The following is a 27,504-nucleotide window of genomic DNA, read 5'->3' as shown; positions in this document are numbered from 1 at the left end:
CCCCTGAACGAGATTTCTCTCTCACTAAGGATCTTGAGCGTGATCTTCTATGCAGTTCCTTCCGAGGGACCGGAGCTCTCTCCCCCATTATCGGACGCATCTTCCAATGCCTTAAACTTACCAACCACCTCGGTGACAAGTTAATAGGCCGCTCTGTATGCTCAGGTGAAGCTTCAGGTGACACCTGCACAATATTCAGCTCTGCGGAAGACTTAGAAACTCTCGACGCCGCACTGTGTTCAGAGACCAATGAACCAGACGGGGTCCGCTGTCTGGGCACCAACTGTCTGTCATCTGACACCTGCCCTGAGGTTGAGCCCGAATGAGCCACCACAGAAGAGTCCTGGTGCACTATCCCTTGCCCCACTGCAGATCTGTTGTCTTGCTGATCATGCGGGGAACCTTCCACTCTAGGTTCGGGACTAATTTCTGACCTCGACAAAGACCTAATTGAGGTCCGAGAGGCTGGTCTTGATAGTCTCGACTCCGACCTATGATCAGGTGGGGGAGACCTAGACACTCCATGCTTCGAGCCCGAAGCATGCTTCGACGTCGACTTACGTCGCGATGGAGACCTTGACCTTCTCTTTTTAGGTCTCGACGTCGAATCCTTCGACGTCATCCTTTCTCTCGACGTCGATCTTTTCCTCGACGACGTATGTCTCCCTCTCGACGTCGACCGATGACTCTTCCTCGACGTCGACCCTTTACCCTTCGACGTCGACCCTTTATCCTTCGACGTCGACCCTTTATCCTTCGACGTCGACCCTTTATCCTTCGACGTCGAACCTTTATCCTTCGACGTTGAACCTTTTTCCTTCGACGTCGACACACGATCCTTCGACGTCGGACATCTCTTGTCCCTTGACGTCGACCTCATACGATCCTTCGACGTCGAGCGTTGCACTCCCGACGTCGTCCTCACTGCAATCGACACCAATTGCCTCGACGTCGACAAGGATTTCGACGGCGACTGCCTCACCGGCGATGTCCTCGACGTCGAGGGAGCCCTCTTCGACGTCGACGGCGATCTGGTTCTCGACGTCGAGCGCACCTTTTTTGACGGTGACGCTCCCTGGAGTCGATGCTTCTTAGTTCTACCTTCTGGAGACGCTGATCTTCGACGTTTGGGCTGGGAAGATGGCCTGGCAGATGATAATAGGCCTTTAGAACTCTTCTCACCACGGTTTTCTCTCTCCAGAAGGCCCAGCAACCTCATTTTCTCTCTTTCTTTTAAAGTTCTATTTGAAAGGTTGAGGCAGTGATAACATTCTTCCACCTTATGAGAAGCTGGAACACACACCACACAAACAGAGTGTGGGTCAGTTTTTGACATCTTCTTCCCACAGGAAGGACATTTGTAAAATAAAGGTGGCATTCTGACTAAAAAACACCAACAGCTTAGTCAGAAAAGGGTAACAACCCACCACCAAAGTTATATTTTGTCAAGAAAAGGCAAGAAAAACCAATTTCTGACAGAAAATACTTCAAAAGAGCAGAGCTCAAGTTCCAGGTTCCTCACAGAACAAGCCGGAAAAAAGAACTGACCTGTCACCTGTGGGGCATGATGGGAACAGAGTTCTCCTGGAGGCCTTAAAGGCAAAGTGTGCAGATTCTCTGGGGCCTTAAAGGCAGGGTGCCAGTCTGATTTTCTGTACACAGACATTTTTTCATATGCAGCCCTTTTAGGCTAATAACTGTTTACTACAGGTTCTTTGATGAAAATAAAAGGTTTTTCATGGCTATGAAATGCATTTTAGGCTCATGCCTGTTTATTGCATTTATATACAGCATATTTTCATGCTTCAGAACGTGTAAAGTTTTGGTTTGATTAGCCTATGTGTTAAGGGTAGGCTGCATATTATGGTTATTATACATGTATATGTGTATAATTACTTAGTACTTTGTACTTTTGGTTATATTTACACATATATATGTATATTGTTTGTGTTCCGGGTTCCCGATCATGGGCGGAGATAATTCAGTGCTTATGACTATTAATGAGTATCCCCTGGAAGAGAAAAGTGAGTTCCACATCTTAGCTGTGGTTACAGACAGGGCTCTCCCTCCAGCTTTGGAACTGCAATGTACAGGATCCTGAAGTATATCCAGGGAGGCAGATAGATCTATGGTTGCGAGTCAGGAGATAACGTTTGAGCTTAGAAAAGGGAAATGTGGAAAAGCGGAGTAGAAAAGTTTGTGCACAATAGATTTAAACATTACCCTCTTTTCCACTGGAAGGCAAGGGAGCTAGTGGAGAAATGGGCAAACATCCTCCAATTTCCTTATGTTTGTGATGAGTCTGGCTACTGCACTCTGCATCAACTAAAATTTAGGCAGAACGTTTGAAGAAGCACCTTTAGAAATGCTATTCTCATAATCTAGACATGACTGGGCTAGTGTAAAGCTCTACAGGAGGAGGAGGAGTCAATGAAGCCAGAGGAATTTGGATTTAGTCTTCACAAGATAACATTAGAAACTACGACTGGGGTGAAAGTTTTCCAGCAGAGTGATGAGGAGTTAAAGTGTAAGGAGGATTCCAAAATACAAGTCAGTGCTTTAGTTTTAGTGATTGACAGATTGTTAAATGATAATTTTATAAGGAGCTCGTGAGAGGGATTAAAAGGCGTGCGCAGACAAATGGAGTTCTTGAACTACCAGATAACATGAAACTGCGCTTTGAAGAAATTTCAACCTTGCAGAGTTTATTTGTTACAACAAATTCTCTTAGCCTCCTTTATTGTGGAGGTGGATCTTAATTGTAATAGGAGCTATGTTCTACAAGTAGTTTTGGCTGCAGGATTTTTCTGCTCTCCTAGTTATGAATTTCAGCGCATTAAGGGCGGACGTAAACCAAGGTTTGCATGGCTTGGAGCTCAACTGGCAGAGCAAAACTGAAAGAGGAGTAGCAGGTTGGGCCAATGGGTACCTTACCTCGAGTGACTACACCCTCTATTATGCCACCCTCCGGAGGAGATCATCAAGATGGTGGGGGAAGAAAGATGTGCTTCACCTCACCTCACTCACAATAAGGGATGGAGTTGGCACACCCCCTATTCTTCCTGGTTTTCCGCTGGTTTTCCAGCCCAAAGTTGGGATGTAAACCGTGGGCTGCCATCTGCTGCTGGCAGGAGAGACTGGGGGTGGCACTACAAAGGCAGCAGGCCTTTGAAGCTTCCTCTTCAAGCACTGGCCCATCCTGGGGGAGGAGGTGTGACACCTCTGCCCAGGATGTGCATTGTTTCTGGTCCCAGAGAGCAGAGGCTCTCCACCCAGGGGTCTAGTGACTCTCTCACTCAACACTCCCCACACCGGACTTCAACCACTGTTCGCAATCGCAACAACCACACTCGTCGCCCCTGCAACCCCTCACCAACCTCCACCTCCCCTCCCAACAGGTCCCCCTCCCTTCCGGTGGACTCTCCCACCCAACACTTCCCACACTGGACTGCAATCCCTGTTCGCAATCGCAACAACCGTCCTCATCGCCCCTGCAATCCGCTGTCAGACCTCGACACACTCACTCTCCTCCGCTCCTACGACACAGCTCCCCACACATCCACCACACACCTCACCATACACTCAAATCCCCTTAGACCCCCTACTCTAAACAGCAGAATCTCCATCCCTAATAACCTTAGAAAAGTCCCTCTATCTCTAGAACCCTCTACCACCCTCAACACACCCCGCCTCAAATGCACTCTCCTCAACTGCAGATCGGCCTTGAAACACTCCGCCGCTATCGCTGATCTCATCTTATCTCTGGACCTTGACCTAATCATTCTGACTGAAACCTGGCTAACTGAATCTTCATCACCTATAATGGATATTCTGGTTCCTCTCAACTACCACATCATTAGACTTGACAGGTCCGGGAAATTAGGCGGCGGAATTGCATGCATTTACAGGAACAACCTCGCTGTTCGGAAAGTCAACTCCACCTCCCTGCCATCCCCTACATCCTGTGAATACATATGCTTTGACATTATCAATGAGGGCAAACCGATATGCTCTCTGCATGGCATTTACCACCCACCCAGGGACAACCTTACCTTTTCCCAACAAATCATGGATATGATCTCAACCAATTCTGGACGGCAGCTCACCCAAATATACCTTGGTGACTTCAACCTCCATTGGAACGACAGTAATGACGCGGTGGTAAATAGCCTTAAAAACTTCCTCCATGCCCATGACCTGACCCAAATATGCAACAGCCCGACCCACGAGAAAGGTTCTATCCTCGACCTTATCATTTCCAAAGAGGACTATATCCAACTCTAGTCCATCCTACCCTGTGACTGGTCAGATCATCATATTGTCACATTCTTCATCAATGAAAAAGTTAAATTTAACCCGGTTCAATCCTCCAAGCCCAAAGTCTGGAAAAGAGACCTGAAAAAACTCAACCCAAGCTCTCTGCCTCCTAACAGCTGAAAACGCCTACTCCCACCTAACGGCACGACGGACGTCCAATCCTTGACTGACCACTATCTCAACGCTATGACCTTAATAATTAATGAGGCTGCACCAATGCAGCTAAAAAGAGTCTCCACCAAAATCTCCAATCCATGGTACGACGGGAGTCTCAATGAGGATAGACGAGACATGCGAATGGCAGAGCGCACTTGGAGATCAGCTCCCTCTGCACTGCACCTAAAAACTCTGAAGAAAAAGCGAAACGCCTATTTCAGAAAAATTAAACGCTCAAAATCAGATTTCTTTAGCCTCGAGCTCGACCAAGCAAAAAACCGTCCGAGGAAACTGTTTGAGCTAATCAGAACACAAGCCAAGGAGCAACCCCAACCACTTAGCAAGGTGCGCGAAGCACCCTCCTGTGAAGACTTCTCCGCCTTCTTTATCCAAAAAACTGATAGCATAAAGAGCGATCTCCTCATTGACACAAGCCTCTACTCCAGACCCCAATGCATAGCACCCACTGAACCAAAAAACAATGCTACATGGTCATCCTTCGACACCTACACTGAAGAAGAAATTGGCACCCTACTCAGCACCTTGAAACCATCCAATCACCTCACAGACCCCCTTCCAGCTGGTGCTGTAAAAGACTTTACCCCTTTGCTTCTCCCACTCTGGACTAAAATTATCAACAGCTCACTTCAACAAGGAATCATACCTGACTCCCTCAAAGTTGGACAAGTCACACCCTTACTTAAAAAACCTACAGCCGACCCCTCTGATTTGAACAATTACCGTCCCATTACCAATATTCCCACTCTCGCTAAACTGCTGGAAAAATGCGCACAACTACAATTGACTAAACACATTGATCAGGCTTCCGAGCTGGGCACAGTACAGAAACTGCTATGACTCACATAATTGACGACGCACTTCAAATCCTAGACCAAAACGACACCTGCTTCCTCATCCTGCTTGATCTCTCTTCAGCATTCGACACAGTTAAACATGAGAAGCTACTCGAACTACTAAGCACAAGAATGCAAATGCTACTTACCAGTATGCATCTGTTCTTGGCATGTAGGGCTGCTGACATTCATATCTGTGCATAGATCGCCGCCTAGTGTTGGGTCCGGATGATTGCACATTGTTGTCCTGGAAGAGTCTTCGAAGTATCACGAGATAGGTGGCTCCTCCCCTGGACTACAGTGCGTATGGGCATCGCCTCCATCCCCAGATTGTTTTTAGCCATTGGCAGAGATGGAGTGAAGTATGTGAGTGATGACCATGCTATGAGCATATACATATATGAAGACTGCAGCTGCTACAGGCGCCGGGGAGGAGGGTGGGAGATATGAATGTCAGCAGCCCTACATGCCAAGAACAGATGCATACTGGTAAGTAGCATTTGCAGTTCGAGGCATGTGGGCTGCTGAATTCATATCTGTGCATAGAATACATAGCAGTCCCTCCATTAGCGGCGGCCGCCCGAGCCAGCTGCAGCAGTCTGAAAAACCGTTTTGAGAACAGCCTGACCAACAGCTGCCTGCTGTTTGGAGTGCACGTCTACACAGTAATGTTTAGTGAAAGTATGTGTGGTAGACCATGTGGCTGCCCTACAAATATCTTCTAAGGGAATGTTACCTAGGAAAGCCATAGAGGCCCCCAACTTCCTGGTGGAGTGGGCTCTTGGTGGGATAGTGAGAGTGCGTTTAGCTTTAGCGTAACAGATTTGAATGCATTTCACGATCCACCTAGCGATCCCAGCTTTGGAGATAGCGTTTCCCTTGTGGTGTGAGGCAAAAGCAACGAAAAGCTGCTTGGTTTTGCGAAAAACTTTTGTCCTGTCCACGTAGTACATCAAGGCTCTTTTAACGTCAAGGGTGTGGAGCATTCGCTCCGCCAGCGTCTCTGGGTTTTGGAAAAACACCGGCAACTCAATTGTCTGGTTCATATGGAATTGAGATACAACCTTGGGTAAGAATTTAGGGTTAGTGCGGAGCACAACCCTGTAAGCATGTACTTGGAAGAAAGGTTCTTGGATGGTGAGCGCCTGCAACTCGCTAACCCTCCGTAGCGATGTAATTGCTACTAAGAAGGCAACCTTCCAAGTCAGAAACTGAAGCTCACAAGAGTGCAGTGGCTCAAAGGGAGGACCCATCAGTCTTGTAAGAACCACATTGAGGTTCCATTCTGGAGCTGGTGGGGTCCTTGGTGGAATGACTCTCTCGAGTCCTTCCAGAAAAGCCTTGATAGCAGGGACCTTAAAAAGTGACAGGTGTTGCCTATTCTGGAGGTATGCTGCCATAGCAGACAGGTGAATGCGGATGGAAGAGTACGCCAAATTGCATTGATACAGGTGGAACAGGTAACAAATGATGTTTTGAATGGAAGCATCTAGCGGGTCAATATCGTGGTTAACACAGTAAATGACAAACCTCTTCCATTTAGCCGCATAACAAGCTCTAGTAGTGGGCTTCCTTGCCTCCCGAATGATGTTCATGCAATCGGGAGGAAGATTGAGGTAGCCAAACTCTAGGACTTCAGGAGCCAGATCGCCAGGTTGAGCTGTTGCGGATCTGGGTGCTGAATGTCGCCATGGCTCTGCGTCAGAAGGCTGGGAGTGAGATAAAGCCTTTGATGCGGTACCACGGAGAGTTCCAGAAACGTGGTGTACCACGGTTGGCGAGCCCACGTTGGAGCAACCAGGATGAGAGTCATCGAGTGCTGCCTGAGCTTGCGTGCCACCAGCGGTATCAGAGGTGCTGGGGGAAAAGCGTACGCAAATCTGCCTGACCAGTTCATCCACATCGCATTGCCCTGTGATTGCGGGTGTGGGAACCTGGCGGCGAAGCTTTGGCATTTTGCGTTCTCCTTTGTGGCGAACAGGTCTATCTCTGGATGACCCCACCTTTGGAAGTACGGTTGGAGTACTGATGGATGTATCTCCCACTCGTGCATTTGATGGCTGTGCCTGCTGAGCAGGTCCGCCATCTGGTTGTCCTTGCCCGGGAGATGCTCTGCCATGAGGAAGATGTTCCTCTGAATGGCCCACTTCCACATGCTCTGAGCCAGATGAGACAGCTGCGGAGAGTGTGTGCCTCCCTGCTTTTGAATGTAGTACATGGCTGTCATGTTGTCAGTCCGGATCAACACAACCTTGTTGCACAGATGTACTTTGTACGCCTTCAAGGCCATGAAGATTGCCATCAGTTCCAACACATTGATGTGCATCTTCCTTTGCTGTAGTGTCCATAGTCCCTGCACTGTGTAGTGGAGTACATGAGCTCCCCATCCCTGGAGAGAAGCGTCCGTTGTCAGGATAATCTGTGGCACAGGCTCCTGGAACGGTCGGCCCTTGCAAAGGTTTTGTGGATTCCACCAATGCAGAGAGTTGTACGCCCGACCGCTCACCAACACTAGGTCTGTTAGCTGCCCATGAGCCTGAGTCCACTGACGTGCCAGGCACTCCTGAAGCGGACGCATATGTAGTCGCGCGTGCGGGACAATGGAGATGCAGGAGGCCATCATGCCTATCAACTGCATGAACACTTTCGCTGGAAGCGAGTGCTGGGGCCTGAATCGTTGGATCAGCGTTTGGATACTGGCGATTCTCACTGAGTTTGGCTGCGCAGTGGCCGCCAGAGTGTTTATCGTCGCGCCCAGATACTGCCGTACATGGGCGGGCTGGAGATGGGATTTTGGGTAGTTCAGAGAGAATCCCAGATCGTGCAGGAGATGAATGGTGCGGGACACGTGTTCGGCGCACTGCTGTTCTGTTTTTGCCTGAATGAGCCAGTCGTCCAGATAAGGATAGACGTGGACGTTTTGGCGTCGTAGATGCGCCGCCACGGTCGCCAGGCACTTTGTAAAAACCCTTGGCGCCGTGGTGACCCCGAACGGCAGAACCCTGAACTGGTAATGCTGGTCTTGAATCGTAAATCTGAGATACTTCCCGTGGGAAGGATGCAGGGGGATATGAAAATATGCATCTTTTAGATCCAGCGTAGCCAGGAAGTCCCCCTGTTGAAGCAGAGGGAGCACCTGCTGTAACGTGAGCATATGGAAGTGCTCCGAGAGAATGTATCAGTTGAGGGGCCTGAGGTCCAGGATGGGCCTGAGGGATCCGTCCTTTTTGGGGATTAGAAAATACAGGGAGTAAACCCTTGTTCCCCTTTCCTGCAGAGGGACGAGCTCTATTGCCCCTTTTTGCAGCATGACTTGAACTTCCTGCTGCAACAAGTGCAAGTGCTCGCCGGACATAGGACGGCTTCTTGGAGGTATGTTTGGTGGAGTGGAAGTAAGTTCCAGACAGTAACCGTACTGGATAAGAGACTTGACCCACCTGTCCGTGGTGATGGATTTCCACGCGGGCAGGAACTGCTGGAGTCTCCCCCCGACCGGTGTTGTGTGGTCGGGGGGCAGTGACAAGACGTCACTGCTTGTTGGCGGTGGTGGACCTGGAGCTGTTTCCACGTCCCCTGCCCTTGACGTTGTTGCCTCTGTAGCCACCTCTACCCTTGTTGGTGTATGAGGTTTGGGTATTACTTTTATAATACTGTGTGGACTGCGAGGCCTGACCCCTTGAGGTGCCTCTGGTATTGGAGCGGCGAAAGGAACCACCCCGAAACTGCTGAGACTGGAGGGCCCCCATAGATTTTGCAGTGTCTGTGTCTTTTTTCATCTTTTCCAGGGTCGCATCCACCTCTGGGCCGAACAGGTGGTCAGGATTAACTGTTTGGTTCAGGATGGTTGTTTGTATATCCGGTTTGAAACCCGATATCCTAAGCCATGCGTGTCTTCTCAGCAACACGCTAGTGTTGATGGCCCTGGAGGCTGTATCAGCCACGTCCAGCGCACACTTGATGGAAGCGTTTGTGATGAGCTTTCCCTCCTGAATTAACATTTCTCCTGCCTCCTTGTACTGGTCAGGCAAGTGTTGCAGTAGTGATTCTAAGGTGTCATAATGAGCCCTATCGTAGCGTGCAAGTAGGGCCTGTGTGTTTGAGATTCGCCAAATATTAGCTGCCTGTGCAGCAATCCGTTTCCCTGAGGCCTCAAATATTTTTGACTCTTTGTCTGGGGGAGGAGCGTCACCAGTGGTCTGCGAGTTCGCCCTCTTTCGTGCGTTGGATACAACCAACGAGTCCAGTGGCAAGTGTCCCTTGATGTATGTTGGATCCGAGGGCGCTGCCTTATATTTCTTATCAATGCGAGGATTGATGACACGCGCCCGAGTGGGCTCCTTGAAGACCTCCGTTGCGTGCTTCAGCACTCCCTTGAGCATTGGCAGTGTCTTGACTGACTTTTCAGCCACTGAGAAAGTGTCAAACAAAAAGTCCACATCCACAGGGCCTGAGTGCAGCTCGACATCATGGTTAGCTGCAGCTCTCTCAATCAAAGCGTTGAAGGCTGCCGAGTCCTCCGTCGGTGAAGTCTTGGCCGCAAAAAGCTGCGGTTCCTGACCCGACTGCGGGTCCTCTGGGTCGCCTCCGGCAAACCAAGGTTCATGTTCCTCCTCCGGATCCGAGTACGCCGGATAGTTGTACTCGACCTCCTCATCGTCAGCATCCCCTGCATTGGAACGCGTTGGCGAGTGTTCTAAGGCTTGTGGAGACATAGGCTCTATCGGGGCCGAAGTACCCGCAGAATCCCTCTTATTTTTGAGAGGAATCCGAAAATGTTCCAACACCGGCTCCGTGGTGATTTTTCTTTTGAGGAGAGACAGTTTCCCAGTATTGGCGTCGATGATGACCTCTCGACGCTCTTCTTCTGCAAGTGGCTGGAGCCGAGGCTTCGACACCACTAATGCCGCTTTGGGCGTCGATACCTCCTTCGAGGGCACGCCTGCCCCATGCTTCGGAGGGAAAGCCTTCGGCGTCGACTTCGGCGGCAGGGTAAAGCGGATAGGCGTCTGCGCCTTCGCGGGCTTAGGTGTGTGCTTCGGCGCCACATCTCCTGGTTCGGGAACCACAGTGTCCTTCCGAAGCCGTTGCAGGGATTCCGCGACCTTTTTGGTTAAGGCTGGAGAGGGCTTGACCGGCTCGAGCGATCTCCCCGAGTCGGGAGTCGGTTCGGCGAAAGGCACCTTCTTCGGAGCCGACACATCACGTTCCTTGTCCCCGAGGGCCGGCGCCGGCGAAGCCTGGGCTGCGGCATCGCCTTGGCGCTTCTTCTGAGCCTTCTTCGGGTCATCGACCACGACCATCTTCGGCGCCGACGCAGCCGCGTCGGTCGACTTCGCCTTCGGAGTCGACCCTGAGGGCTTCGGGTCGGCCATTTTGGCGTGGCTCTTCAAGTCGGCCATCTTGAATTGTTTGGAAGTTGACGCCTCCAGAGCCTTCTTCACCAGCGCAACTTTCACTTTCGGTTTCGAAACCGGGGGAGTGGATCCCGATGGCTTCACTTTCGTTTTAGTTAACGGGAGTGGCGCCTCAGAAATGTCCGTGACCGGGCCCGGAGGCGGGGCTGTTGGACTAGTAACAAGGTCTTGGGTAAGGCCCGAAGGCGATCCCTCGACCTGGGCAGCATGAAGGGGGTTGACCCCTGAGTCAGTTCGGGGATGCTCTTCCTCCGAGCTATCCCCCACGGTGGCAATGGCCCTATCGTCGTCCCCTACCTCGTCGCCGGCTTCGTCAAAGTCCTCATCACCCGCGTCGTAGGCATCCCCCTCGGACGCGGGACTAGAGTCCGAAACCTGTATGGCGTCGTCGTCTTCAACAAATTCGTCGAAGATGTTGTCTGGCGGGGGCGCCGGGGTAGCTGATAACTGGGCCTGGAGTCTAGCGGCCCGACGAATCTTGAGAGTCTTCTTACACCGGAACTTCGAGCAGGCCATACATCTGGCCTCGTCATGGTCGGGTGACAAACATTTGTTGCACACAGGGTGCACATCGAGGTGTGGATACTTGGAGGTGCACACCGAGCACCTCTTGAACGGAGTTCGTTCCATGGCTGGAGCGTAGAGTAGGCCCGTCCGCGCCGAGAGCACGCGGATGGGTAGCAAGAGTTCGGAGCTGAGAAACAGACAAGAAACCCGAACGAAACGATACCGACGCTCAGCCTACAGACCTTTTGGTCTCGAGTAGAAAAGTTTAACAACTATCGATTCCGACAGAGAGAACCGAAACACATCCGAACCCAATGGCGGAAAAAAACAATCTGGGGATGGAGGCGATGCCCATGCGCACTGTAGTCCAGGGGAGGAGCCACCTATCTCGTGATACTTCGAAGACTCTTCCAGGACAACAATGTGCAATCATACGGACCCAACACTAGGCGGCGATCTATGCACAGATATGAATTCAGCAGCCCACATGCCTCGAACTGGGTATATCTGGAACTGTTCTCAAATGGTTCACTTCCTTTCTACACAACAGATCACAGAAATTCAAGAGCAACAACATGATGTCATCGCCAATACCTGTATCGCTAGGAGTCCCCCAAGGATCGTCCCTATCCCAGACTCTGTTCAACCTAGTTATGGAACCTCTCACCACGTTGCTACAAGCATCCAATGTTCTCTTTCACATGCACGCCGACGACACCCAACTTTATCTCAAACTACAATCACCCAAAGACATTTTGCTCCTGAACTCAACGATCAGAAGCACCCAATCTTGGCTTGCCGATAATCACCTCAAACTCAATGCTCTGAAAACAGAGTTCCTTTTGATCTCACCTCCAGCAAAGATCCCTACTACTCAAACCTGGCTTAAACACCTAACCGCGCTCAATATCCAACCCACCCTCGTGGACTCAACTAAATCTCTAGGCATAACACTTGACACCAATCTCAACATGCAGCAACATATCAGCAAGGCAACTAAGGGAGCGAACTTCCAAATTAATACCTTGAGGAAACTCCAACCCTTCCTCCCAGCCAAAGACTTCCAAACTGCAGTACAAGCACTAGTCATCCCTCGAATAGAATATGGCAGTATCGCCCTCTGCGGTCTCCCCCTTACCACTACGGCACCCCTAAGAGCTTCCCTAAACGCTGCAGCGAGACTCATCACAGGGTCAAAAAAGCACTCTCATATTTCCCCTGACCTGAAATCCCTGAACTGGCTGCCTTTTGAAGACAGAATACACCTGAAAATTGCTTGCATGACACACAATGCGGTACACCTTAACTCACCCGGCTACCTCACTCAGAAGTTGACAATCTCTGGCGGCTCTAGAAACACCAGAGGCACAAACAATCTTCTGCTGAAACCTAGAAGATTTCGGAAGGAAAAAAACGTATAAACGCTCCTTTTCAGGAATGGCACCCAGAATCTGGAACTCACTCCCTCCTGAAATCAGGCTCATCTCCTCCACTATACGATTTAAGAAAGAAGTAAAGGCTATCCTTATGGCTAAATACATCTGAACTACTACTTCGGACTCTTAAAGAATCCGCACAGATCTGTACTAACTGTTCGACCTCTTTGTTTATTTGTTTTATTTGTATTATTGCTTTACATCTATTTGTACTGTTAGCTTTACTGACTTACCTGTTTGACTAGGATCATGTACCCTCTCTTTGTAAAGCGCTCTGATATCTGCAAAGATCTTGTTCGCGCTATATAAAACTTTCAAATAAATAAATAAATAAATAGAAACCTGTCGGGTGGTGGCTGGCTGCCTACAGCTGGTCAGAGACTGTACGGAGGTTTTCAGGGGGCACCTCTGAAGTGCCCTCTGGGTAGATGGTAAATTAAATCTCACACTTGCATCTGTGTGGATTTATTGAGAGAAGTAGTTTGGTATAAAACACTCCTGTGTTCAGCAAAGCCATCATGGTGCTGTGGAACTCGAGTTTCCAGCCAATGTACTCTATGTCTTTACTGGCACCCAACACCATTATGGAATGGACCCTAATATTTTAGGGGCATATCTGCTCATGCAGATATGCCATCACCTGTGGTGTAGTGCACCTTGCCTTGGGGCTGTAAGACCTGATAGAGGGGTGACTTACATATACCTTCAGGCAGTGCTGGCTGGCATGGCACCCAGGCAGGGTGTCATGTCAACTTTGGAAGGGCAGTGGCATGGTCCCAGTGAGGGGGGAGTTCCAGGAGGCCCTCGTCAGCTCCCAGGTCGTAGGGATCCAGGGTTCCTCGTTACCAGGGACTTACAGGGGGCAGAAGAACCAATTGTGAATATGTTTTAGGAAAGAAGCTCTGGCACAGGGGACCTGGTTGAGAAGGGCCCTGCAGACTACAATTGAAGTCACATCAAAACCATAAAATAAGTGGAGGCTAACCATGTAAAAAGAAGCACTTTCTCACAGGGATTCATTGAAGGGCAGTAGAGGTTTTTGTTGGATACCCCAGGCTGAAAAACCTTCATCAGGACCTTAGCCTTGAGTTCAACGGAAGGCAACTGAAGGTTGAGGTCCTCCATCGCCCTGCTCAACACCATAGCAAAAGATGCTACTACCTCAGTAGCCACACTAAGAGGAGAGAACAGGCCAGTGTCGGAGGATGTGTCCAGGCCACTAGCATCCATCAGCTCCTCATACCAGTTGCCACCATCCAGTTGGGCCAAAGGGTCTTGATGGGGCTCAGGGTAACCAACCATAAGGATCCTCAGATCCACCCCTGCCAAAACCCTACAAGGTTTTCAAAGGAAAGGAGGCACCGTCTCCGACAGACTTTGGGGTCCAGTAAAGGCCCGTGTCGAACGCCACTGGTCTGGCTCCATGTTGGAGCTGGGAACCACTATGGGTTTGGCACCACCAGACTGAACCCCGTCGCAGGTCATGGATTCACAATAAGTGCAGTTCAGAACCAGGAAGGGATCCAGAGGGCCAGACCGTTTCAGAGCGCAAACACGCCAACAGAAGTCCAGTCGATGCGCCTTTCAAATCTGTGGGGACTGAAGGTGCCCTGAGAAGGGGGGAAGGGGGGGGGGGGGGGGGGGGCGGGGGGTGCACTTCCAAATATGAGGTGCATGACCTAAAATCTCCTGGAGTTGGGCAGGGGTCGCTCCACTCCAGGAAATTCAGGGAGGTACAGTTGAAAGGGGGCTGGCCAAATGAATGTACACACGCACAGGGGAACTGGTTGTGCACATTTTCTATTAGCAGCTAATTGTCCTTCTATGAGATGCAGAGTACCTACATGTCTTTAATAGGACACAGGCATAACTTCAATTCAAAATTATGCTGATCGTTCAGTTACACTTCATACTGCTGCTATCTCATTCTGCTTTAACAAACCTATGGTTTGTGCAGAATTCTTTTTTTTCAGACTCCCTGATGTCAAAGTATAGCTGTGACTGCAACTATATTACTGCATCCGGATTATAGAAGCATGTTATACCGTGGCCCACACAAATGTATTGAATCGAACATTACAGCCATTCAGGGAGGGGCAGCAGCAATGGTTGCCGGTCGAGGCCACTGGCACTCATTTTGGGTGATTTTCGGGAACCAACACTTATTTTTACTCTTCAGACATTTACTGAATTCAATAGCGGGGAAAACACATAAGAAGAAAGGAGGAGGATTCTTTACAAATGCTATACAGACATATATGTATACATTTTAACAGCTGAATCTATAAGAGAGGTTACCTTTGGCTTTCTTGTTGGTGTTTTTCATGATATCAAAGATAGTTTCTCGTAGCTCTTCAATTGGCTGTTGACAAATAGAACATGGCATTAACAAAACTTAAAAAACATCCCAAGTCATAAGAATGGATTGGGGCACAATCACTGAAATGTCCTAGGACCACAATGATTCATGTCCTCAAATTCCCCCTTTCTATCGAGAACTTTGGGCCAAACTACATCATTACTGGTCACAACTCTGCTTTATTATATACAGGGCAGTCTGACTGAGCCATGCCCGAAGAGGACATGTCAATGCACCAAACAATACTATGGAAACATCAAGCCTGGTTTGGTCAATCAATAAAACGTGCACACCCAATACATTGTTTAACATCACCTTGAATTTATCACATATTTTAGGAAGGGAATACACTGTTGATGTTTTAATCAGGGATACAGAGGCCTGAGTTTTCCCAGAATTAGTCACTGTATATAGTGTTTAAAATGACATTAGAAAGCAAACACCCAGTTTCTATAGGTAGGTCGTTCAATTACATTTTAACCCTTCACATAAACAAGAATCACAATAGTTGGTAGTGCCACTATGAAGAAAATGGCAGCGTGGAGTCAAACCCTTGTGTCATTCTGGATATTATGCTGAATATTATTTTACTCATTGAAGCATTAACGTCTCCCACTTCCTTTATAAAAGAATATATCACTGGTGTAAATGAATGTAAACATATATGCTGCTTAACAAGGACTATCTGGTTAATTTCCGCTAACTCGATATGTCCGGTAGCATCTTGTAATATCAATATCTTACCACTGCTCCAGAACGAACTGCTTGCTCATACAATCCAATCACATCAAAGGTGCCACCACGCTCCGACAGCCTGGCCTTACACATCCAGTATTTGGCAAACTTTTCAGCTTGTGGTATTTTTGAAAGCGCGGTCTGAACCGTCTCAGAAGGTAACCCCTTGAATTAAGGAAACAAAGCAAACCAGCTGTAAAAATTAGGTATCCGGAGAGATAGACCTTCAAAAACAATCTAAGACACAAAATTGACATTCCTGAACACAAATGGTCGAAAATAGAGGACTCACTCGGAAGACAGCACTGCAAAGTTAACAAACCGTGGAAAATTAGCATCACATTTATATATATATATATATATATATATATATATATATATATATATAAATATAAATAAAACAATCCATCACCTCCGCCCACGACGAGAGTGAAGAGGCCAGCCAAGGGGACAGGTATGAACAGCTTTTATTCCTCAGACAGCAAGTCGGAAAAGTCTTAAACACCCGCTATGAGACGAATGCATTTAGGCTTGGAAACAGCCTTCTTCAGCACCACGGGTGTAGCTGCTGCAGGTGGCGGCAATTTTTCTGATGTAGTATCACACCCCACCTGATTTGTCTGGCGCTGCCCCGCCCCTTCTGGCACAAATACCAATAGCAAATGTCCCTGGTCAGTCACATGGTGTACCGTGACTACCAGTCCCAGAATGCATCTTGCTTGCACCTCCTGGTCGATATTGCATGGGGTGGGAAAGCGCTGTACTGTTGGCAAATTTTCCGCCCTCTGCTGCCATGGAACACGCTGTCGCCTCCAGTCCCCTATCATCTCAACCTCCCAATGTCTGGTGTCCTTTAAGCGGGGACAGGGGTGGAATACACCCTGCCCAGCGTGAAGCCGATTGACTTCCACACCGCCGTAATTTCTCCCAGATCAGGGGGTGGGTTCCTGAATCACGGTACCCCGGACATCTCCAAACGCCACCAAGGCAGCACCCAGTGAGCAGAAACCAACTTCATGAGATGGGAGCCTCTTGTGTGCGGCACTGGAAACCGCGCTGAATATAACAATCCATCACCTCTGCCCACGACGAGAGTGAAGAGGCCAGCCAAGGGGACAGGTATGAACAGCTTTTATTCCTCAGACAACAAGTAGGAAAAGTCTTAAACACCCGCTATGAGACGAATGCATTTCGGCTTGGAAACAGCCTTCTTCAGCGCCACAGGTGTAGCTGCTGCAGGTGGCGGCAATTTTTCTGATGTAGTATCACACCCCACCTGATATATATATATATATATATATATATATATATCTCCAGAATCCCAGTGAACAACTGCAGGCGGCCAAACAAGGGCACAGACTCCAGTTGAAGATACAATGAATCAGTTTATTGCCTTAGCATGTCAGGATAACGCGTTTCGACCACAAGCACGTGGTCTTGATCACATAGCAAGCTTTGAAAATGGACATTGTTTTTATGTTATGTTATGTTATTTTTATATAGCGCAAATTACCACTGGTTTATAGTATCATTAGTGACTTTTCTATGTTTATTATGACATGGCAAAAACGCGGCAATTTTGCAGCATGTAGTAAAATCATCTTGTCATCAGCCGATGACTAGGTGCAGAAATCACAAGCAAACTTCAGTGGCAGACAGACAAAAGACTAGTGTTCTATATCACAGTGCAGGTGGCCCAGCAATCTATAACTCCTGTGATGCGCAGTGTTGCAAAGGGTAAGCAATGGTGGGCAAGGTTTGCGGCATTATCAATGTATGGAAAAGGGCGTTATTTTAAACTGGTCTCCCTTAATGTATCTGTGAGAGAAACTTATTCAAGAATTAGATGAAGTAACACGAGTAAATGTTGCGGAAAACCACCATGAATGCCATGTGGCACAGGTAAAATACAAGGAACCAGGTGTACCATCAAAACTAACTGGGGAGCATTTGATGAAGCACATCTATTACAGCCTTTACGTGAGAGTGCTCATGTGGTTAATTATTTTTCTAGAGCGCATCTGAAGTCATGTTGCTATGTACGCTAAGTACGGGTACTCAAGATGGGCCTAAGTGTTGTAAGACTCATTTTTAGAATGTCAAAGTCTGCGTGTGATGTGTGTTGTCCACTAAATGGCCAAAGATTTGAATTAGTAAATATGCTAAACAATGGGGTCACTAATGAGCAATATTAGATACAAGTGAAATGGGATGGGGAAAAGTGCGACAGTGCCGTGATATGTGAATAATAAACATAGTCACTCCAAGAACTGGCGAGACTGGTGCAGTGTATTATAAAAAAAAAAAAAAAAAATCCCAATCATGAGAACATGAAATTTGGTGGGTCAAAAACTGGGCAACCAGCTAAAAGTCAGCTGACTTCTAGAAATCATATGGGCAATAATGTGTGAACGCAACGGTAGTAACTTATTTTTACAGGAAGTTGTACAGATCTTCACTAAGGTTCAGTCTTGCTGGCTCCTTGGTGTTGAGCTCAATTATATATTGGACTCAAGTGGTCTTAACAATTTCTCACCATTACCCCCACGTCTGAGTGGTGGAATGCAGTCAACTACACAGTATTTAAGTAAGGTGGTCTAAATTGTTCTGATGTGTTACTTAGAAGTGCTTGGCAACAGGATATGCCGGGTCAATGTTGACAATTGCTCTGATATATTGGAAGATACGTAGGTGCACCTGGAGCTTGGTACTCCCTACATATCTGAGCTCGCAGCTGCAGGTAAGAATGTAAACTATGAATTCTGTTCTGCAAGTGAGTTATTGTTGGATCACTATGGGTTTGTTCCTGAATTCCGCAGTGATTTGGGTGGTGTTAACTTCATATCTACAGGCCCTGCAGTTGCTGCACTTAAAAAACCCTTTAACACCTGATAACCAATTTGTGGCATTGGTTATTTCAGGCCTGTTTCGGACTACAGCATCATGCATGGAACTAGCTCTCCTATATGTGATGTCAGGCCTAGGGACAACCATGGGTCCTATTGTGATATCAGTTTTGATGATGCCCCAGTGTTTGATTTAAGTGCACGTGCCTCGGTGTTGTGAGTGATGATTAGACGCGTGGTTACCCAGCTCTCAGTGGTCAGCTCTTGTTGAGTATCTGTGTTGTTAGTAATGTCAGTGGATGTGCCTTGTAGTAGCGACTCTCTGGGAAACGAGTTAGCTTTGGAGATCGCTGCCATGAGTCTTTTCAGTTTACCCCCTGGACCAGAATCTCATGTGAGACTACAATTGGCACCTGGTCAGATCCATAGTGTTGCTGCATATTCTGCGCAAGCATTTCCCCATAAGGAATGCTTGCTATCAGGTGTTTCGGGTGGAAGCTGGTGGTGTGTAGGGTGTAGTTCCCTGCAGTGGTTTCTCTATGGAGGGTGGTGGACTGCAGTGTGTTAATAGAGACATACGTCTACATCCAGAAATTTCACTAATTCTGTGCTTATGGTGGCATTGAACTCCAAATTATAATAATTACAATTGATCTCATTGATGAATGTCTTTGCACTGTCCATGTAACCCTTCCAGACCACAAATAAATCTATATAGCGTAGTCAACAGGTGATGTTGTCGGACCAAGCTTCTGAGTGTGTGACCCTCAGTACCCACTCCTCCCACCAGCCCACATACAGACATGCGTAGCTGGGGAGAAGCAAGACCCCATGGCCACACCCCTGAGCTGCTGGTATATCTTGTTGTTGAACATAAAAAAGTTATGTTGCAGGCACCACTTCATGAGAATTGTGTTTGTAACAGTGGATAGGCCTCTTAGCCAAGAATTCATGGCATCCATTTAGTCCATCTGGATGGCGTATGTTGGTGTAGAGTGAAGTTATGTCAAGAGACATCAGGACACAGTTCTATGACCACGGGAGATTTTTGATTTTGAGAAGAAAGTCGCTAGTGTCTCTTAAGTAGGTAGGTAGGTAAGTTGATGACGTGCGCTTGCAGAAAGTAGTCAACATATTTAGATATGTTTTCACAGAGGCTTTTGCGTGCCGAGATGATGGGTCTGCCAGGCACCGGTGATGTTCCTTTGTGTACCTTTGGCAGAAAGTACAATACGGTAGCACAGGAAATTCGTTGTTCAGGAAATTGAACTCCTCTTTACTGAGAGCGCGTTTCGTCCTGTAGTTGTTGAGGCTCTTTTTGAGTTCTTTGCCACTGATTATATATTCCTCAAAGAGCCTTGCGCAGCAGCGCAAAGGAAAACCGCACCCCAGGGTTTTGAAGAATAAAGTTTTAATGGACTGACGCGTTTCGACCGGTGCGGTCTTTGTCATATATTGTCACTTATTCATCTGTTGCTTGTGTAGTGAGCAACTGTCAGAAGTGTGGCATTGTTGCACTCTAACTGCTTGGAGCGATTACATGTTTGTTTGGTTGGAGAGTTGAGTGAAGTACTGACAGGTGGTGTAGTTGTGTTTTAGTGAACTTAGCGGTGTTAATAAACATGCAATGTTTAATAGAACAATACGAGAAGAAACAGCTTGGTTCATGCAGTATTAATTGTACATATTTATGATAAGAGGGCAGTAGCAGGTCAGCAAAACATATTGTTTTTTTTTTAAAACTTTATTTATCATGTTTGTCAGTTTTCATCTCCAGTACATTAAATCCAGCAAGGTACAAAGTTACATTGTAAACGCTTTAGTCCTGGAAAAAATCCTCTTAACAATTCTAGCAAGCAGTCACTGCATAACAGTAACAAGGATAGTGGAGCCCCCAACTGCCCCTTGCGTAGTCACTGTGTAGTTACATGTCGCTTAAATCTTATTGAACTTAATGAAAACTCCCTCCACCCCACTTCCCCCACCCCCAACCCTTCCCTCAATTCTCCCCATCCCTACCCTCCTCCCGCTGCCGAGTCCGAAACCACCCAATGTGTGGTCTGTTTTCCTACTGTATGTTCAAAAGGAAAATTAGAAACCTTAAACATAGGGTCTCCGCCATTTGTTCCTCATAATGGGTCACCATGCGTCGCCTCGCCCTGAGGCTGCGCCTCTCCCTGTCCAGAGTCTACCAGTTCTGAGCTATTTTGCTTCAAAGGGGTATCCAGTCCCACCATCTCCTGAAATATCACCCCCCCCCAGGCCTGTAGGACCTCAGGTAGCTTCCCATCCCTTCTTGTGCGCCTTATGTGCTCTTCTTCTGCCAGCGCCCATTCCCTCAGATCTGCCTTCCATTTCTGCAGCGTCGGACCTTGTGGGGACAATCAGTGAATTGCAATACGGCGTTGAGTCGTAACCAAGCCTAGTATCAAAAACCGTCTGCTCACCCTTCGTTTGGGGTCCCTGGGGATTAGGCCTAGGAGGCAGGGACGCGGGTCTAAATCTATTACCCATCCCAACACTTTCACCAAGACCTCCAGTACCGACACCCAATAGGATTGGAGGACTGGGCACGTCCAAACCATATGCACAAAGTCCGCCAGGGGGCTGCAGCATCTTGGACAATGGGCATCCCTGGAATTGTCTATAGTTTGGAGACGCTTAGGGGAGAGGTAGGTCATATGTATAATATTATATTGGAATTGTTTGAATCAGTTGCTCACTGACTTTCCTCACACTTTCATGTATGTTTTCCCATTTACGGGGAGTGATCTCTTATGGACACGCCTGCTGCCATCTACCCTCTATTGCAAAGGGGCGCAACTTTTTATCCTCTCTCGGGGCCCTATATAGATGGGTCACGAACTTCCGACCCCCCGCCATTGCCAGCATTGTGACCAGAGTGCGAGTATGCGCCGGGGCATCCGGGAATGTGGGCCAAAGTTGCCGCGCAGTCGCCGCTATTTTAGCGTATTGAAGAAATTGCCCTGGACCAAGCTCAAAGGCAGTAACCGCCTCCTGATAGGTGATACATTTATCGCTGGGGTACAAATCAGCCAGCATTAGGCACCCTCCCTCTGTCCATTTTTCTATAGACATGACCCGCGCAATCCGGGCAAAGGAAGGCAATAGCCAGAAATCCAAGTCAGGAGCGAAGGGCTTGTTATGGATAACTCGGCGCACCACCCGATCCCAGACTGCGGCCGCCAACCGTGCCAGCGGGGGGAGGGGGTCGTGATCTCGTCGCCTCCCTACCTGCCAAAGCAGCGCTCCCATTTGCCCGTTCCCATAAGTCCCTTCCATTAAGGACCGTTCCCAAGAGGGGTCCGTATCCAGCCACGCAATCGCGTGTTGCAGTTGTGAAGCAAAATAGTACAGCTCCAGATCGGGGACCTCCAAACCTCCAGCGCCCCACCTGCGTTTTAGGACCGCCAGACTCACCCTGCATTTCTTCCCATTCCATAATAAAAGGACTAGGAGAGAATCCAGCTCTCGAAAAACTCGGTGCGGTATCTCATGGAAGGACCCCTGCATAGTGTATAGACAGCGTGGGAGGATCACCATCTTAATTAGGGCAATCTTCCCCATCAGGGAAAGCTTAAGGGTGTTCCAGATACTTCCACTTCAGACCCCGGATTATCCGTCCCATATTGCGTTGGAAGAAAGTGGCCGAGTTTCGGCCAATCCAGATCCCTAAGTAGCGAAGTGTGTCGTCCACCCACGGGAGTCCCATCTCTGGGCGCTGGGCCCCCTCCCATTCTACCTGCTCTCCAAGCGCATACAACTGGGATTTTGCTTTGTTAACTGCCAGGCCAGAGGCGGAGATTGTTCCTCCGGGACCGCCCTTCAGCATCCTCGGCCCGCTCCTCCAGTCGGGCCGTATGATCCTGGAGGGCTGCGATTGTTTCCTTCATCTGCCGGACCTCGGTTTGTAACAGCGTCACCCCCACCCCCTGTGGTGGTGACCCTGTCCGCCACCTTTCGAAGGCCAAGGCGAAAGTGGTTGATGCCCATGGCCATTCCATCTATCTTATTTTCCTGCGCAACCCTGGAATTGCGGATCGCCGCCAGAATATCTGCTTTATCTCGGGCCACCGCTTCTGTGTGGGCCTCCATCCTCCGATCCATTCCAGGGCGCTCCGTCGCTGTAGGGCCCAGGACTATATACTGTACTATCTTGTTCTGAGCACCCCTAGTTGTTGGGCCGTCCTTTCCCATAGTACTGTGGTCTCCGCGGGCAATCCACCGGGCTCCTCCCTGGGGGGACCCACGCACCAGATGCTATCGCCCTACAAGCTGTAGTGTGGTCCCTACCGCCGCAGCCCAGGGCCCGGCTGGTCTAGCCCCAGGGCACCCGCAGGTCAGGCTTCAAGTTGGTGCAGTTCCCGTTGGTCACCGGGCACTCTGGTACCACCACCGGGTCACCCGAGCCCTCGCACCACCAAAGAGCAAGACGGGGGGGAAGGGCGAGGCCCCAGCGTCAATTGTCCAGCCTACAGGTCACCGCGGGCCACAACCGCAAACCTTCACACCCCCTCAGCCAGGGAAGGGAGGGGGCGGGCCAGCCCGCACCGCAGGTCCACCTCGTGCCTCCGCCGGTCTTCCCCACCGCAGGAGCGCCAGCAATCCTCGGGGACTCCACCCAGGGTATAGTAGGGGGGGGGGCCCAGTCCCAGCAATCGCTCCTCTGGCAGCAGTCTTTGCAGCGACTCAGGGCCTTTTGGCAGGTATGTAGGCCTCACCGTCTCAACTGCTCCCTCTCACAACTCCCACGCCGGGGTCCCCGTGCTCTTGCCGCTGTCTGCCCCTCTCCGCCTGCTGCCAACTCCACTGACCTCCGGAGGATCGCGGCCTTCCTCCTCGCACTTCTGCAGGACCTCGCACCACTTTAGGGCAGTCGGGGGGCCGGAGCCCTCCCCCTATCTGCCCCGCCGTCACTCGTCACCCGGTCCCAGTGTTGAATCCAGTATTCTCCCCGCTGGCCGGGGGAGAGGGAGAACCGCCTCACTTGGCCGCCCCGAGCCCGCGGGCCCAGTCTCGGCCTCACATATGCCGCCCGGGAGCGCGAGAAAGTACTGAGGCTGCTCCTCCAGTGGGGGTCATTCTCCGGGGTCCGCGGCGGCACCTCTCGCAGCCGCACCGCGGCACCACCGGACGTGCTGATCACCCTGTCCGGGCTCTCCTGTCACCACGTCGGCCCCAGCGGGGACGCCCAGCCTCTCCGACGGGTCTCAGGGCTTCCCGCGATCTCAAGGTGAGGCGGCCGCCATTTGCCGGCTGATGGCGTGATCAGGTACGCGACGGGCCGCCGGGTCCCCAGCCTCCACCGATGGGTATGTCCCTCCAAAACAGCGGCGGTCCAGGTCTGGGGGGGCTCCACACCTCAGGAGCACCTTTTTTAAAATCCAAATGTGCCAAGATATTGCAGGATTTGAAGCGTTAGGGCAGGAGCTGGACTAAAACACGTCTAGCCGGCCATTTTGTTAAGCCACGCCCCCTTCCAGAGATACATACATGTGACATCAGGGGGAAGGCATGGTTCAAAAGAGCAAAGTGATGCAATACTGTATTTGTCTACGTGGTTCACCCAGAAGTACTGAAAGTCATAAGAATTTATGGGGTCCACACAAACTTTGAATGTGGGACCCAAGGAACTCTACAGACAACCTCAGTAAAAGGAGTATAGAGCAACCCAGAAATACTGAACGCATGACCAAAGAAAACACACAGACAAACTCTACAATCGTTCTATAGGGTCCACTCAGAAGTGCAGCCAACCTAAACGGGTGACCCTGGAAGATGTGTGACCACGTTCATCTGTTACCTGTGGCTGCACTATCAAACACAGACCATTAAGCACAATGTTTGTACCATGCATGGAGGGCGCTACAAGGAGTCTTACCTCGTCAATGAGTCGCAAACAGTCAGACAGTGTCATGTTAATCTTCATCGCTAGGGAATTAAGATCATCTTCCTCCTCGATGCCAGCCCAAAAAGATAGCCTGGCCTTTGCTTTGGCAGGTTTTTTTGGCGGAAGGGTCATTGCTGGTCTTTTATATGATTTCCCTTTGGAATTCATCCATTCCTGCAACTTGCTCCTAGCATGGGAAACACAAGTAGAAAAAGTCTTCAATTGTAGGCATTTTATCTAGAGCTGAAAATGACATTCACAGTTTCTGTTGTAAATGTTCTGCTGTTGCCATTTATACAGTGCACAGTCAGCCCATAGCACTTTCAATAGTCTGGTGACATTTTCATAGCCTGAAGCGGACCAACGTGTCCTTCATCTTGTGATGATAATGATTCACAGGTATTGTGTACTGAATATATTGCCAGCAAGGGACCCATTTCTTAAACATTATAATCATACAGCCACAGTTTATAGTCTAAGTATTCAAGCTGGAGGTTTTGCAATTTCTTATGCATCTATGTTGATAGATAGATCTATTGTCATGCAGGCAGCATAGAAACGCAGGCATGACAATCGTAGGTTGACACCTGCATAACACACCTGACTTTAGGTATCACATGTAGCACCTTCCAACAGATCTAATGCAATTGCTAGAACAAAATGGATTAATATCAATTTGCACTTGAACGACATTTTCATTCATATTGGCATACTAGTTAATTGGATTAATGACAAAGCCTTGAAGAAGCAATAGTAGGAATCACAAAACCTGTTTTCTTATTCGCATTTGTGCTAGGATAGTTCCTTGGCATCTGTACTGAAATTAAGCCTGAATAATTTGAATTTTTAGATGGCAGAAGGCAACACAATTTGATAGAAAAGAACACACAAAACTAGGATTCACAATAATTTCAAATTAGCTAATATTGCCTAACCGATCACTTACTAATTAAAATTGAATGAATAATTATTTGAGGTGCACCTGTATATTCTGGTCACATATTCACGGTGAATCACAAACTAAGGTAGCACCCACGTGCCGGACCCAAGCAGTTCTGCCCACAAGTGTTTTTGGAGGTAAATCCTTGTGAGACTTTAAAATGTTTGTAAAAGTCTTATGTACCTTTATAAGCCTTTTATGGAGGAGAAAATTATGGTTTCCTACTCTCATCTCCCTGGAGTCCAAAACCATTATCAAGATAGTCAACATTAGATTTCTTTTAGGAAAACCACCTCATGCACAGTAGTCTTATTACTTGTCTAAATGGGAAGGGATAACACACAAAGTATTTGGGGTAAACTTTAAGGTCTTGACAGGACGAAACAAAATGCAGCCTTTCTATGCACACTTCTTTGATGCAACCTCACTTAAAGCAATACAATAACTCTGTAACAGACCAGTGGACTACTATTGTGGAAGGATTGGAGCTGGTGAAAAGGATTATTTCTGAAAGGAGAGGGCGGAGAATAAGGATAAAAGTAACTACAACAGGTGAGACATTTTTTCATTGCACACAAAATGGGGAGTGAATCTTTAGTTCTTGTAACCACTTCTGCAATTTGTGCATGTACAAACTTCCACTCCTTATTCTGGACGGGTGCTTGGATATTGTAGCTTGGCGTGACAAACTCCAGGTGTTCTGAAGGCCCTGCATAGATGACCAGATCTCTACAATCTTAAAATCATCCAAGATCTGAAAAGCTGTTGAAGCAGCCTCCACTGTGCTAGAGTAGAAACGTACCCAATCAGAAGACCACCTTCCTCAAGTAGAACAATATTTTGTTAGACTGGAGGCTATCTGGATAGGCTCGGAAGCCTTGACGCCGGCCTAATTCAATGTATTCCCATTGCAGCTGACAAAGCCAGTGAGACACCTAGGTTTCTTCATTCAGTACAGGTAATGTTAGTTAATTGAACACTCCGTTTCCGTAGTCCCTCAAACCATAACTGTGTCCAACTTAAGAGAAAATACCTAGTGATAAATCTCCTTATAGGTGTCAGCCCAACAGATGAACTTTGGGGTACATTGTTACTTTTTATCTCAGCTTCAATGAATGCCATTTCCAATCTATCCCACGCTGCAGCATGGCATTTTGACTGCTCTAAAAAATGGGCATATTTGCAATAAAAGGCTGCTCAAAATGCTCATTCATTGGGGTATATTTGTGGCATTGGATCCTACATAGACTAACAATGCTAGCCTCTCAAAATTCCACATTTATACCGAAAAGCCACTGTAGAGGCACCAGAGACTAAACGGAAAAAGGGTTTGGCCTACAATGTGGCCTGATCGGACTTCATGTGCTCATACTAATGGGAATTGAGGTGAAGGCATACTGGTAGGAAGTTTAAGGAGTATGCTAGTGACCAACTGTGAAGAGCCTATACAGCTGTGGCACTTCAGGCTTCAGCACACTCAGGCCAATACTTTGACAGGCACCACATTCCCAAACGAAATTCTAGAGTTCATCCTGTTGCTTGCAAAGGCTATCATAATAAATCTGGAAGTCACAGTGTATCTGACAGTAATCTTAGATCAAGTGATGGCCAGTTTCAGATACCGTCAAGAGCAGCTGGCAGAATGAATGCGGCCAGACATGCCCTATAGGAAAATGATTTTAAGAATTTTCTTGAGTACCACATGCTCCTTTTGCGAACCAGGTATACAGAGGACAGCCTTGGTTGGGAACAAAATAGTAAGGGACACAAGGCCACATTGAAAATTCAAACAAGAATAACGTTCAGAACGGAAAAAAACTTTGGATTCGTTGTTTGTACATTTCTTTCTTCATTCTTCTAAAGTTGAATTTGTGATGTTGACCCACAAAAATACATCCATTCAAACTCCAGAGATTTGACAAACGTACACTGCAAATCTAAATACAGAGCTTCTAGGGGCCCAACATTTTAATCTGAAGCCAGCACCGCCTCTATTGATTTGCAGGGTGCTGCATACAAAAGCTGTGTA

General features: G+C 48.4%; 1 protein-coding gene across 4 annotated transcripts in view; it reads right to left on the bottom strand.

Annotated features, from left to right (window-relative positions):
• Positions 1-27,504, bottom strand: part of LOC147679840 (uncharacterized) — a 130,653-nt gene that overhangs the window by 64,983 nt on the left and 38,166 nt on the right. For all 4 annotated transcript variants that reach the window (XM_086943400.1, XM_086943401.1, XM_086943398.1 and 1 more), the window contains exons 5-7: positions 24,527-24,722; positions 15,788-15,943; positions 14,983-15,046 (exon numbers count right to left, since the gene is read on the bottom strand). In XM_086943400.1, coding sequence (XP_086799526.1) covers positions 14,983-15,046; positions 15,788-15,943; positions 24,527-24,722 — 416 coding nt within the window. The remainder of the gene's footprint in view (positions 1-14,982; positions 15,047-15,787; positions 15,944-24,526; positions 24,723-27,504) is intronic.

This window comes from Lissotriton vulgaris, chromosome 11 (assembly GCF_964263255.1).
Source record: "Lissotriton vulgaris chromosome 11, aLisVul1.2, whole genome shotgun sequence".
Taxonomy (NCBI): domain Eukaryota; kingdom Metazoa; phylum Chordata; class Amphibia; order Caudata; family Salamandridae; genus Lissotriton; species Lissotriton vulgaris.
Note: the sequence above shows the minus strand (reverse complement) of the source record. Positions and strands in the feature narration are given on the sequence as shown.